This window comes from Dermacentor andersoni, chromosome 10 (genome assembly GCF_023375885.2).
Source record: "Dermacentor andersoni chromosome 10, qqDerAnde1_hic_scaffold, whole genome shotgun sequence".
Taxonomy (NCBI): domain Eukaryota; kingdom Metazoa; phylum Arthropoda; class Arachnida; order Ixodida; family Ixodidae; genus Dermacentor; species Dermacentor andersoni.
The window spans coordinates 114,367,021-114,380,823 of NC_092823.1; the positions used below are offsets into that span (position 1 = coordinate 114,367,021).

General features: G+C 46.6%; 1 protein-coding gene across 1 annotated transcript; it reads right to left on the minus strand.

The window, feature by feature from the left end:
• Nucleotides 1-685: 685 nt before the first annotated feature.
• On the minus strand, nucleotides 686-6,608 carry LOC126546121 (uncharacterized). Its single transcript, XM_050194215.3, has 5 exons — nucleotides 5,519-6,608; nucleotides 4,714-4,891; nucleotides 3,407-3,487; nucleotides 3,181-3,283; nucleotides 686-1,063 (listed from the first exon to the last, which is right to left on the minus strand). The coding sequence occupies exons 2-4, from the start codon at nucleotides 4,889-4,891 to the stop codon at nucleotides 3,204-3,206; spliced, it is 339 nt and encodes a 112-aa protein (XP_050050172.1). The 5' UTR covers nucleotides 5,519-6,608; the 3' UTR covers nucleotides 686-1,063; nucleotides 3,181-3,203.
• Between the last annotated feature and the right edge of the window lie 7,195 nt (nucleotides 6,609-13,803).

The following is a 13,803-nucleotide window of genomic DNA, read 5'->3' on the forward strand; positions in this document are numbered from 1 at the left end:
CAGTAAGCCTGCGCGAAGTCTATCCGGTCCTCAGCATTTCTTGCTACCATCCAGCAAGTTTACCGGAATGGCGTGTGAGATTCAGCAACACCAATACAAAATTCGGCGCACCGCTGCGCAAGGCGAGAAAAATAATTGATATATCAACGCTGACCACTTTGACGTGATCTGGTTGGCAAAAATCGAAATACTCTCGCGGCTCAGTGGGGCTTTTTTAGGCCTAGTAGGGTCGAAGGAAACAGTGAATCTCAATAACAACGACAACATGTTGCCAATACTTCGACCTCAGCGTGAGATGTGACTGAGAGAAAGCTGACATTATCCACTATTTTTCTTTTCTGTCACGCCGGAGAGTGAGTAGCAAGTGCCAATCACGATCGGAGCAGGCAGGCAGGCACTATGGGCTCTGAAATGTATGCTGAACCATCAGAACCGCTGAGAGCCGCCTATGTAATCTCGCCATAGCCGCTTATGTAATCATGCCAGAAAGGCGCTTCTGTAATCTTTTAGCACAGCAAATGCTATGCTAAAAGAGATGAAGCAAGTATGGATATATGAATTAGGGTAAATAGGGCACGCTCAATGCAGAATCATGGTGTGTTTGAAAGCTTGCATTATGCCGCTTTCATTGGAACTTCTTTTAGCCCGATAACATAAAGAAAAAGGAAAGCAGAAACGGCCGAGATGAATGTTGTACCTTTTATTTCCCGGGAAATGACAACGACAAGAACCATCGATGTAAAAAAGAATATAAATTATGAGCACACAAGATAGGCACATTTAAACAAACGACGATAAAACTATCAATACATATAAAACTAAATACACGAACATTGCATTGTCCCGGCCCATCGACACAGTAGTATAAGTTGTGTGGTACATGTGTAGCCTTCTCTATATACATCACAAAATAAAATAACTGCTAAAAAGTGCTCCCGTTTCGCAGTGCTATCACAAGACGTCTGTGTCGATTGTGCATTTGAACTGTAGCCAGAACGCTGTGCTCTGGACGACAGGTGCCATAAGGTTACGTTGCCAGGTTCCTTGTGCTTTTCGCAAGTATCTGCAGGGAGAGAAGGCAAAATGAGGCAAGAATTTAAAATTAAATTATGGGGTTTTACGTGCCAAAACCACTTTCTGATTATGAGGCACGCCGTAGTGGGGGACTCCGGAAATTTTGACCACCTGGGGTTCTTTAACGTACACCTAAATCTAAGCACACGGGTGTTTTCGCATTTCGCCCCCATCGAAATGCGGCCGCCATGGCCGGGATTCGATCCCGCGACCTTGTGCTCAGCAGCCCAACACCATAGCCACTGAGCAACCACGGCGGGTGAGGCAAGAATTAGAACTGACCTGAAGAGCATGGCAAAATCAATCATGCAGGTCCCGCGCGCACCGGGAAGGAGTGGAAGCAAAGCGTTCGCGTCAACTCCGTCGTCATCGTGGCTTGACGACGTCATCGCTTGCGCCTACAAACGACTTGGCACCTACCCGCCCTCTCCATTGCTCGCACCCTTCTCTCCACAACGCAGCCACCATCACTGACCACAGCATCTAAACTGGTGGCCACATCATTAAGAAAACTTCGCCATAAAAATGAGCACGTGGCACTCTCAAATGCACTATTTTGGAAACGTGTCGAAACCTCCTGGGAAGACGCCAGCCTAAGAAACTGCTAGTAAAACGTAATTTCAATATCTCGACGTGCGAACGTAAGAGGTTCCTTCAGTCTTCGCGTTAAGTACCCTAGCGTAGTCATGTACATTTGACGGTCACGCGGCACACGTGCACAACGCGCACAACGTGCTTGCTACGAGTTTCCACGGAGGGCGCTTCAAATCCTCACACGTGTCCTGGAGGGCACTGAATGTCCAAAGAAGGCCCTCAGATGTCGGCATTTCGCGAGGTTTTGTTTGTAATCAGTACAGCACTGATGCGGTGGCTGCTTGACTGAAGTTGTCACCAGCGATCGCCTGACTAAACAGGTACAGGGACAACAAGCACGACGACAGCTGTTACAGAAGAAGCTTTTTAATAGAATTAGCCGGATAAGGGAACCCTTCGTCTCCCAGTGGACCGCAAATAGGCGTATGATGATGAAGCAGTATAAACCGCGTGTCCCCATGGACATTAAAATGCAACATAGAAATACACCTGGCATTGCTCGTTGATTCCTTATTTTTTGCCTTTCAGGTACGCTAAGCATTCGTTTCATTGGGTTAAACAAATTTGTTATATATTGGGACACAAGCGTGTGTACGTATATCCCTCGTTATGGTATAGCGTAGAGCTGCTCCGGTAAGCTGGAAAGATCATATACTTGAAGATCGTCATGCTGGCATCTGTGTGTGACGCCTTGTTGAACTAAAGCAAGCAGAATACGTCCGCGAAGGTATTTATTTTGAGAAAACTTATCCTCTCGCTGTTTTACCTCGGATATAAGCATTCTCCGGCACAGAAACATCGTCCACTGCAGCGCATCACGGTTTAGCACATATACGGAGAGGTGAGTTCTAACTTTGTTGCGCTTATCTACATTCTTTGACAGTTTCGTATATGTAAACGCTAGTATGTGCACTGCATTTATTTATTGTTATTGTACCTCAAGACCGAAGTATTACAGAGGGGAGTGGGTAAGAAACATATACGTGAGTAAACAACAAAGCAGCAAAAGGTGGATGTTTATTACAGCAAAATCGATTAGTTAATTGTATCCGGGATTAATGATATCTGACAGGGCAGAAGGAAACTTTGAGTTGTCCTAAATTGCGACAACTGCGCCGGGAAGGTGGTTGTATTCCTGAGAGGTCCTAGGAGTAAAAGATCCCTGACAGGTTCTGGTGTGGCGCTGAATTATTCCAGCCTTATGGCTATGATCAGTACGAGAGCAAATGTAGGTTGGAGATGATATAAGATTATCGTGCATGTGGGAATCGTGGAAATATAGTTTATGAAATAGAGCAAGGCCAAAGCACTTACGTCGGACTGAGAGAGGAGCAAGTAGCGAAGCATTTTTCATGGCAGTTACGCTTGATGTGCAGGCTATAATTGCTATAAATGAAACGCGCTACATTGATTTGGATTAGTTCAAGTGATTGAATAAGGGTTTCGAGGTGCGGGTCCCAGATGGATGAGGCGTACTCCATTATATGCAGCTAGAGTTGCAAGGCCACTTACCCATAGTGTTAGGCCCAGTTCGGTCAGCAGATATCAAGGAAACGGGACGGTAGGCACGGCGTGTAGCAGCAGACGTTAGCAAAATCCCGCACCAGTGTGCGCGCTGAAATCAATTGATCATTTTGTCAATAAATCAATGAATCCTGACATAATTTTATTTATTTTTGTGGCAGCCGGCAGTGGGCTTCAGTTTGAGGATTATATGAAGAAAATTTGCTCAACTTACACATTTTCATTGAGTGCTTCTGCATGGACGGCCTTGTGTTTCTCACCATGCGCGTGACGCCATCAATCACCTCCTCAGAGTCTGCATGAAACCAGAAAAGAAAAAGAAACAGGGTTGAGTACTTTAAATCGGGCCTGTGGGGTCATGTGAAACCAGTGCGGAACTACTGCTGCAGTATCAGATTTGTACCGCCACAGCACCTTCCCACCTTAATTAATTACAACCATGAAGCAGACGATGCACAAACGAAGTTTTCATCTCGGAGGCAACTAGTCAGTGAAATCACGTCAGTATTTAGCTCGCGGTGATCTCACTGCAGGTTCTTCCTGTGATGTATGATATCCACACGGGGCGCGTTTGTCGACGAACATTTGGTAGGGCCATGACAACCTTACCACTTGGAAAGATGTCCCTGTAATGCTGGGTGAAAAGGGTTTTATGAGGTTGCAAATGCGAGGACATAACAAAATTATTCGCATTTAGACAAACTGCACTAACAATCGCACAAGAAGGACCAAACGCGATGGCAATCCGAGCCAAGGAGTGTGCAGCTCGGGCCACTGATTAAGAAGTATTGGCCGAAGAGTGTGGTTGGCGGTATTACGCCCATGTCTCTTATGTCTCATTCTTGCTTGAGGGTCAAGGTAGACCTCAACGTCGTGCGTAACGTGGGGTCGGCGTGGAAACCTGGGGCGCGTTCGGAAATCGTTGTTCGAAACGCGCGTTCAGTTTGCGTTTGGTTACGCCTCACTCGATTTGCCTATAAGCCGAGCCAACGGGCGCGGCTTACGACGTTGGCACGGCCTGGGCCAGTCGCGTGAGCCGAAACTGAACGCAAACTGAACGCGCGTATCAAACAACGGTCTCCGATCGCGACCCTGTTAATCTTCCAATGCCTGTTTTGGTGATGCTTGAACGCTGACTTCCTCGTTGGTAGGCCTACAACGCGATCAAGGCTGTTTGGTTCTTTTCCAATACGACTGACCTGGAAGAACGGCTTTCACTGTGTGACCCTTCCGCACCCGCGCACGTATGGATCTTGCCCTTTCCTTCCTCTCTCTTTCATACTTCTATTGCACTGTTGCCCACGTACATCATGGATATGAACTACACTACAGCTTACAGTATTCCCGCTTTCCCCAGCCTATAGCGGGCAGTCGGAAGCTTTCATGCTTAACTAGACTTCATTTTTTTTCTGAAGTACGGAAACCGTAATGTGCGCATGTCACGCTAAAACATGCCAACGTTTGCGAAAAGATGGAGAGAGGATAAGCGCATTTCAGCATAGTTAGTAAGCTCTGTCTCACCGCGGATGCTCCTCCTGCGACGTCGAGCGGCCGTTAGCGGCGTCTGGCAGACGTTGTTCACAACGTCGACCAGCATCTGTGCCGAGCAGATTTGCACCGGCTTGTGGAGATCGATCTCGACGGCGTAGCTGGTTGCCAGGGCCGCGACGAATACAACAGCCGTGAAGAGCAGTCGCATCTGCATGCAAGAGCGCACGCTCGTCATTTAAATCAGAGCTTCCCTCAGAAAACGAAGAGGGCATCATTACTTCAAAGAGCTAAATGTGTGAAACTTGAGCGAAATTTTCAATAAAGCAGGAATGGTGGTTCAGTAAAGATTCTGTAGGAAATGCAAGCCCGCAGGACACACTCCTTTTAAGTCATCCATCTGTCTCCAAATATGGAATTTTTTAAGTAAAGATAAACATGGTGGTATGTTTTGCTCTGGCTTGCTGTGCTTAGTTACAGGCTTTCCAGACGCTGATAACCCGGCTGCCAGAGAAGTCAATGCCAGTGATGTTTTCTGATAATACGCAAGGCTTGACTAATCAGTACCAGAGACCTCGTAAGATAGAAGAAAGTGCATCGTGGTCACGTGGTATATAGCAACAGTTTAGGCAGCGTAAGTTGAAGTTACTATGAAAAGTTTCTAGAATACGAATCGTGTGACATGCCACAAGAAAGCATTCGCACAGAATTGTGTCTCCGCTTGTCTCCAGCCTCTGACCATAACCACGTGCATGCGTTGTAGTATTGAACTAACTTGGGAAGAGTAAATAGCATACACAGAAGTTTACTTTATGCTAATAGTAAGGACAATGTCTACCTTGGTGCTGGTCGCTGAAGCTACTGGTGAAGGCTGGACAGTTGAGCGAAAGGAAAGGGTCCCCGAACTCTCTTGCGATCGGGAACCGGGAAAGCAGACTCAACGAGAGCTGTAACCCTCGTGACTGGAGCGAAGATGCACAGCAATTGACTGCAGGCTGTGAGGCACCCCTGTATTATATAGGGACGTTTCCGACCGGCAACTTCTTCTGCGGTTTCTTTTTTTTTTCTCCGACAGACGTTGTTAGACGCTGCGGGCGGCCCAGCGGGACAGCGCCACCGACCTGGAGGTCACAGGCGGTCAAGACCACGCGATGCAGGTTTCGAACCCCGTCTGGCTGTTCGGGCGACGACCGCCACTGTTGTCCGGGGGCAGCTGCAACGAGGTGGGGAACAAATAATCGCTCACCTTCGACGCTCACCAGAGAGCAGCGATTTTTTGCTGAGCCGGCACTTAGCGTGAATATCAATAGGCCGAGTTGTAACTCCCCCATTCGCACCGCTTGCCAGTATAGGCACCCGTATTGCTAGCTCTTCTCGCGCACTCTAACAAGAAAGCAACGATGCAATGTTCTTGGTTCATTTAAATGCTTCGGGTACAGCTAATTATTCCGCCGGCTTTCTATAACCTATGGGAAAAGCTTGACGGTGACTTGAGAGAGATTGCTTAGACTGGGAAGGGACGAACCTGAGCACAGCTCCGTCATCGTGCTGTTTGTCTCCAAGTGATGCGATTGTCTCATATCAAGTATTACTGCTAGTCAGTCAATTGAATCAGTTTATTTAAGTTTTCTGAAAGAGAGAAACTCAAATTCGCAAAGAAAGAATGGTTCACTGATGGCTTGACAAGCATCAACATCCCTTTAACAATGCTGGCAGCACCTAAACGATATGATACTACATTATGAACTGCATAATACGATGTAGATTGCCGAATAGCGGAGATGACACCTAATAGCTTGCATCACACCGGAACAATAAACAAAATAATCAATTAAAATGATAAATATAGCAATTTTCACATTGATGATTGCAAAAATTTTCACTGTAGTAAAACTACCGGTAATGTAAGCGCCCGCATTTTCTTCCTTGCTAACACTGAACATTTGAGAAAACTTAGCAACCGACCGGCTTCAGGCGCTCTGGATTTAGTCATGGCGAATAAGATGGCCATCGTAGCGAGGAGCATATGGGTCCTTGCTAGCAGGTCAGAAAAAATTAGAAGAGTGGTGTTGTCATCTGCAATATCGCAATGCCATTTTGACGGCTTCTTGGGTCGCTGGACCAGAGTGTAATGGCAAAATTTTCTATGTAAACATTGAGAAAATCATGCCCACCGGACGCCTGAAGAAGTAGGTGCGTGACCTGACACCAACATCGACAATTTTCTTGAATAGCTCAGTGAGGCTCATCGATCTCTCATCATCATGTTGCCGCCGACACATTGGTCGTGAAATCTTTGACCACATCTTTGTTTTATTTAGAACGATCTTAATTCGATCCTTCTTGCTTCCGTAAGAAGCAAATATTTATAAGTGCGTAATAATTACGGAAGGCATTTTATGGTTGATGCATTTTTGTAAATATTGATTCAAGACAGGTGTAGAGTCAGTGCTACGATGTTTGTTTATGCCTTAATCCACCTGCGCAGCTGCCTGTCCTCATAACGTAGTGTTTGTAAACATTTTTCAATTTGATGTTATGTACAGGGATCAGATTAGCTGTAATATTTCCATTTATAGTTATTTCGACATAATCTAGAGGGCGAAACTGGCTGCACAAGCAGAACCCTTGGTTTTTCCCCAGCTGTTCGGGATGACAGAACCTCTTGCATTTGCAGGCAAATGCAGCGCGAAGCTAGAGATGGGTAAAAGTGCGGAACGGCTAATTGTAAAATTTTCTTTTATTTATTGTGGTTAGGTTATTTTTATCATTTATTTACCGTTACCTTACTATCTGTATAATGCCACAATAAATTTCAATTTATTCAGTTGCTAATATTGTTTTACTTTGTTCTCTTCGAATGATATATGTTTACTTAAAAAAATGGTACTGCCAGATTAATGGCCGATCCCCAAGTGTGGGTAGCGCCATTTCGCTGAGGACCATCCAGCTAACCAGGCTAAACATGTTCAACACTTCATGAAAGTTCTCTTTGACATACTGACTTTATATGAACGATTCACACTAACGTCTGTCTGTCTGCTGACTCCACGACCACGTGACACATTTTGCTGCTCTTGCCAAATAGTTTTCAAGATATGCCACTTTTAGTAGTGTTTGTTAATCTTGAACGTCCCATTTACGTCTGAGAGAGTCACAGACTCATCTTTAGAAGTATTAAAGAGCAATTAGCACGCAACGTGGCCGTCGTGACAATGCCTAGGTATAGCTATTGGGGCTAACGTCCATTAAAAGACCAAGGCACTGCCTTCCAACTACTTCATGCACTGCATCCCAGACTCCTTGTCGCTATCTTAACTCCTTCAAAATTACTCGACGCATTGCGGCTACGCTACTCAAGCCATTCTTTCAAGTGATCTCTTTTTTTGGTCCTTCTTTTGTTACTTTCCCAATGACCGGCTGACCGGCTCTTCTAAAGCCACAAAAGCATGCCCCCAACGAAACCCCTGAATGCTCCCTAACCTCTCGCTACCGCAACACCTTCATATGCACTTCTTTTTTGTTTCTTGTTTTTTTATGTCTTTTTCCCTCTTGGTATCCTTATCTTTTCTTTTTTCCCTTTTTTTTCTCGCCGCCTTCCCGCTCTCTCGCTCTAGTCCGCTCGTCTCAGGAACCACGCTTACAGATGTTACGTGACAGCGCTCATTCTCTTTGAAGTCTCTCTCTTTACAACCAGCCACCACCGACAGCAACCGCACGTGACGTGACTCGACTAACCTATTAAAACTAATAAGCCGAGGATGACGAGGTCGCCTTTGACGAATAGAGGTCCTCCTATCGAAACGTTGGCCAGCCTTTCTGAGGCACCTTATACCTGTTTATAACCTTTATACCACAGCGTGCTACTCCATATGTCAGCCTCATTCTTGATATTGGATTTCAGTGGAGTGAGTGTGTTTAATTAAGGATTTTGCAAGATGTACACCAGGGATTACTTAGAGTTAAACTTTGATCAAGCATGCACCACACATATAATATGTGAGAAAAGCAGTGGCAATCCATGGTATTGCAAAAGTTAAAAAAGAAAACAACATAATTCAGCTTCTTTTTTCAACAATTCTAGCGATGCTGCGCTGTCTTGACACAACGCTCGCCTAGGCTAACAAGAAGGCTCTCGCTACAAACAAAATACTCACGTACCATCAGCTTAAATTGAACCTCGAACAAGAAGTAATAAGAACATCGGTTACACATAATATGGGCAAGAGTTAGATGAGCAATTTCACTGTAGCCAGTATCTAATCCTAGCGTAGTTCTAAACGCAAACTTGGTGACTTGGCTCTTTGTACTTTTAGAAACATATCTGATCATGGAGACGAAACAGCGCAAGCTAGCCGCTCTCAACTTGTTCGCGCTTCAATTTATGATGACGGTACACTGATACAGTTTGTTCCTGTAACGCAGGCGAGCCAAGACTTACTTTGACGAGTGCTGTGTCCACCCAAAAACAGAACTTTTTTGTCAAGAGATGGAGTGGTGCTTCGAACTGTTTTCCTGGTGCCAATCTTGGGATCCCCAGCAGGAGCTGTCAGGATGCCACTACGGCCAGGATCGCTACCGCCGCTATACCGCCAAGTCTTTGGCACTGTCCGCGCGCTGTCCGCCTCTTAACTGCGTGCGCAGTGTTGGACACCTGGGTTGTTCTTACCTGCCAAAATATGCTTTGCACCCGACACCCACTCGCCTTCGCGTTGCCCTCCCCCAGCCCGAGTGCGACACTGGACACTGCCTACCGCAAGCGGAAAAAGAACCTCGTGTTCTGTTGCAATTCCCACACTGCACGAGGGGGCGCTAGTTGCGTCGAAGCATTCCAGGGGGCTTCGCTGCGGTATTCCTTTACAAAACACCGTGCGTGCCACAGATGCCGGCCATAGCGATCAAGGTGGCTACCTGCGCATTCATGCTGCTTTCCCTACGCCTTTAGAAAACGAAGCATTGTTTTTTCGTTTCCACATTCTTATTGACGGAGAACTCGAGCACTCGATCACGTTCTCGCATGCACAGGAGGAGCGAATCAGCGCACCCCTACTGCATGCCACTGGATTTGAAGACGTGCCTGACAGACAGCGTTCCTCGCAACCTGCTTTTCTCGCGGGACCTCTACGCGTCGTTCACTGCGGCTTTGCAGCGTACTGGGAAACGGGTGTAACTGAATAGCACCACTGAAGCGTTGCGTTAAGGTAATCGTAGGCGCGCAGAATTCCACAGGCGTGTGAAGAATGGGCGTGACTCACGTCGTTCCGCTGTTCGTCCACTGTCGTTTTGGGAATGAAAAATTCCCCGAGCCTACATTGCGTATCAGTGCGGTATGCGAAGCACGGGGTTTACCTCGTGGCCTATCGCTGATGAAATGAGGCGTGCAGAAATATGCGCCTGACTCGAGTGTAGCGGTTAGAGTTTACGTTCCCTAACACCATAGCCTGAGGGAAATGTGGGGAGCCGTTCACAACGATTCTCACTCGAATGAGCAATGTGTCATCGACCACCAGGCCTAATATGTTAATCGTCACGAATGGCTCTCGTTTCTTCCTACAAACCGCTGTTTATAGAACTACCTAGGCACTCGTCGACCTTCAGGAGACCATTTGCCTTGTAGAAACGTTGACTTCAGCCTCAGGTATCCCTTATTCAAGCACCATTGAACATTTCCTCTCTCGAGCTTCCTGCCAACTTCTGTATAAAACTGCGTGCAGCTCTTTATCAAGGCCAGTGCTGATGCTTTCAAGGCAGTTCAGGCCAGTGCTATCAAGGCCAGTGCTTTTGTGGGAGTAACTGCAAGTCTCACATGCAACTCTATTTAAAGGGTTGCCGTACACCACTGGGGTGCGAGACTCATCCCTGGAGTTCCCAGAAAGGGTTATGTTCTTACTCCATCTGAAAGCAAAAGACCTTTCAAAAACGGAGTCAAAAATGTGGCACACCCCCAAAGGCAGTCTCCAGCAGCTCAGCGTAGGAGGCGCAATCTGAATAAGGTCTCTTTTTGGCTCTGTTAATCAGCCACGTGAAGTGTGAATGGTGTTGAAAAGTACAGTAGTGTCAGGATTCACTGAATAGTCTATAAAGCAGTGGACTACATTAGGAGTGCCAACCGGTTGAGCAAAAATGGACTAGCCTTGCAAACAATTGGCCTGAGATATGTTTTCAAGACGACCAATGTTCACCTTTTTTTACTAGGCATTCTTTGAACTCAGCGCTCATGCACAGCATCATTGTAGAACCACATATTGTGCTACTTCGCTCCTGTTAATGCGTGGCATTACATGGCAAGTAGGTCGAGAAATATAATTGGAAGCCAGAAAACCCCTTTCTCAATACAGGACGAGAATGCACAGTTTTATACCATTCTGTGTGTGGTTGATAGCTGCCATCCAGAGTACAGTGACAAACGAACTATTGTACGCGATACCAGTAGGCATACCGGCGTTAAACGTTCTACGAGCCCCTCCGCTTTTGCCTTTCCCCATGCGCCATGCGTCGTCAGGAGGCGTTAAACGTAGACCAGAAATGCTGAAGTCAATACCAAAAGGGGGTTAACAAGCAGTATGGGACACCCTGGTAAGCACCCGACCAATGAAGATGGAAGGTGACTAAAGAGGAATCAAACGAGAGGATGCGTCACTCGTGCATTAATTACGCATGCACGGGCAGCCGTCCCTCCTCCGCTGTCTTTGACGGCATTAATGCGTTCGTTATGCCGCACCGGGCATTGCCCAAACAAATTCCGTGGAGGCTCCCTGAACGGGAACTGCCGAAGCTGTGCGTAGCAATATATGGCGGTCGGTGTGGCGCTGATTGCCTATGTTCGGCAATGGAAATATATGCACCTGTCTGCTCGCACTCCTAACGCATTATATACGCAAATAACGCATGCTACATCAGCATAAATTCTCTGCACATTATTACCACGTATAACACATACCACACCACGCCTACCGCCATATAATGCTACGCATATATGGAGGTACCACGTCCACTTTCTTGAAGAAGGGTCAACGCCACCGTATTGAATTGAATTGATTTGAATTCTTGGGTTTTAAGAGCCGAAACCTCAATGTGATTATGAGGCACCCCGTAGTGGGGGACTCCAGAATAATTTTGACCACCAGGGGATCTTCAAACCCCTACCCGCAATGCACGGAACACTGGCATTTTTGCCTTTCGCCCCCATAGAAATGCGGCCGCCGCGGTAGGGATTTGATCCCGCGACCTCGGGCTTAGCGGCGCAACACCATAGCCACTAAACCACCGTGACGGGTGACGCCACCGCCTTACTATGCAATAAAGAGGGCATGCAATAATTCTTGCGGGCGTATTGCATGCGACAATAGGTTCCTGCTGGTGTAAAAAACGCATTGTAGAAGACTTGCAGCAACATTTCCGCAATCTTGTCCACAAATCTTGTCGACAGCTGCAGTCTTGGAGAAAGGAAGGTGTAGGGTTCTCAAAAGTCTCGCCACCGTATTGAATTGAATTGATTTGAATTCTTGGGTTTTAAGAGCCGAAACCTCAATGTGATTATGAGGCACCCCGTAGTGGGGGACTCCAGAATAATTTTGACCACCAGGGGATCTTCAAACCCCTACCCGCAATGCACGGAACACTGGCATTTTTGCCTTTCGCCCCCATAGAAATGCGGCCGCCGCGGTAGGGATTTGATCCCGCGACCTCGGGCTTAGCGGCGCAACACCATAGCCACTAAACCACCGTGACGGGTGACGCCACCGCCTTACTATGCAATAAAGAGGGCATGCAATAATTCTTGCGGGCGTATTGCATGCGACAATAGGTTCCTGCTGGTGTAAAAAACGCATTGTAGAAGACTTGCAGCAACATTTCCGCAATCTTGTCCACAAATCTTGTCGACAGCTGCAGTCTTGGAGAAAGGAAGGTGTAGGGTTCTCAAAAGTCTCAGGGTCGTCATACTGTTAGTGTGCTGCGTGCCTTTCCTAATTCTTCAGACAACCTTTCTAAAGTGTAGCATATCAAGCGTAACATGTGACAGCCAAATCCTCGGCTTTAATTGGGGACATTATAACTGCCGGCTTAGAAGCGTAACGCACAACAACGCTGGTGGGAGTAGGAACAATTGCGCGTCTTTATCGTCAACAGCAGTATTTATTGAGTAAAATACTGAGTCCAAAACGCTCATCACACAACAACGTATGTGCGTTGTCCGCAGAGCCAATTGTCTGCATCGGCTGCGAGTCCTGCAATTTAACACTTTCTTGTATCAGAGTCTGCGTTGTTAAAGGCTTGAGTGGTGCTACGGACGGCGACCACTGACATCTTAATGATAAACTTTGACGTCTCTCAATGTTGTCAGACGGCGCTAGAATTGAGCTGAAGGGCACAGCCGAAGGTTCAATTAGTGTCGACGAATGTGGCGTATCACTGGTGTCGTCATCTTTATTTTACGTGGGCAAAGGCCGATAAATTCAGAGTAGGCTGCTAATTTGGAGGTGATATCAAGTTATATGAAACGTATAAGAGAGACGTAAACGCAGTAGGCCATACGCAGTTATGGTAATGCCATTGATGGCAGTATTGTTCACTAGACAACGAAACACGTGCTTTGTGATACAAGGGGGCACTAAGTGCGACGCCCTGAATGAGAACAAAACCAAAGTTTGGAGCTGAGCTTTGCGCGCCAGGTTGGTTTGCAACTCCTCCCTTTTGGCGGTGTTTAATTTTAACTGCCGTTTTGTGCCATAGCAAAGTGTTAGAGCGTCGGCTCCTAGCATCAAGCTTTGTCAGCTACTGAAAAACAAAAGAAAGAAAATGTTTTGCCGCATGAAGGCTCCATTTAATGGAAGCAGTGAGAGAACATAGGAGACTTAACAAATTATGCTGCTGTGGTGATTTATGATTTCCTTCTTATTCACCGCTCTGAAGGCGACACTAGGGAGTAATTTACTGATTTGTGGTTCAGGTAACCGTTATTAAAGGCATCTCACTCAGGCCTGGATCTTATTCAGGCCTGAATGAAACGCCCACGGGTGCGTTCCATTCTCGCGTTATGAAACGGTTGTGAGGTGCTACTGAATTCAAAATGAAACGCTCCTTTAGCGAAATGCAGAAACATTTTTTTTTTCAGCGCGGCTG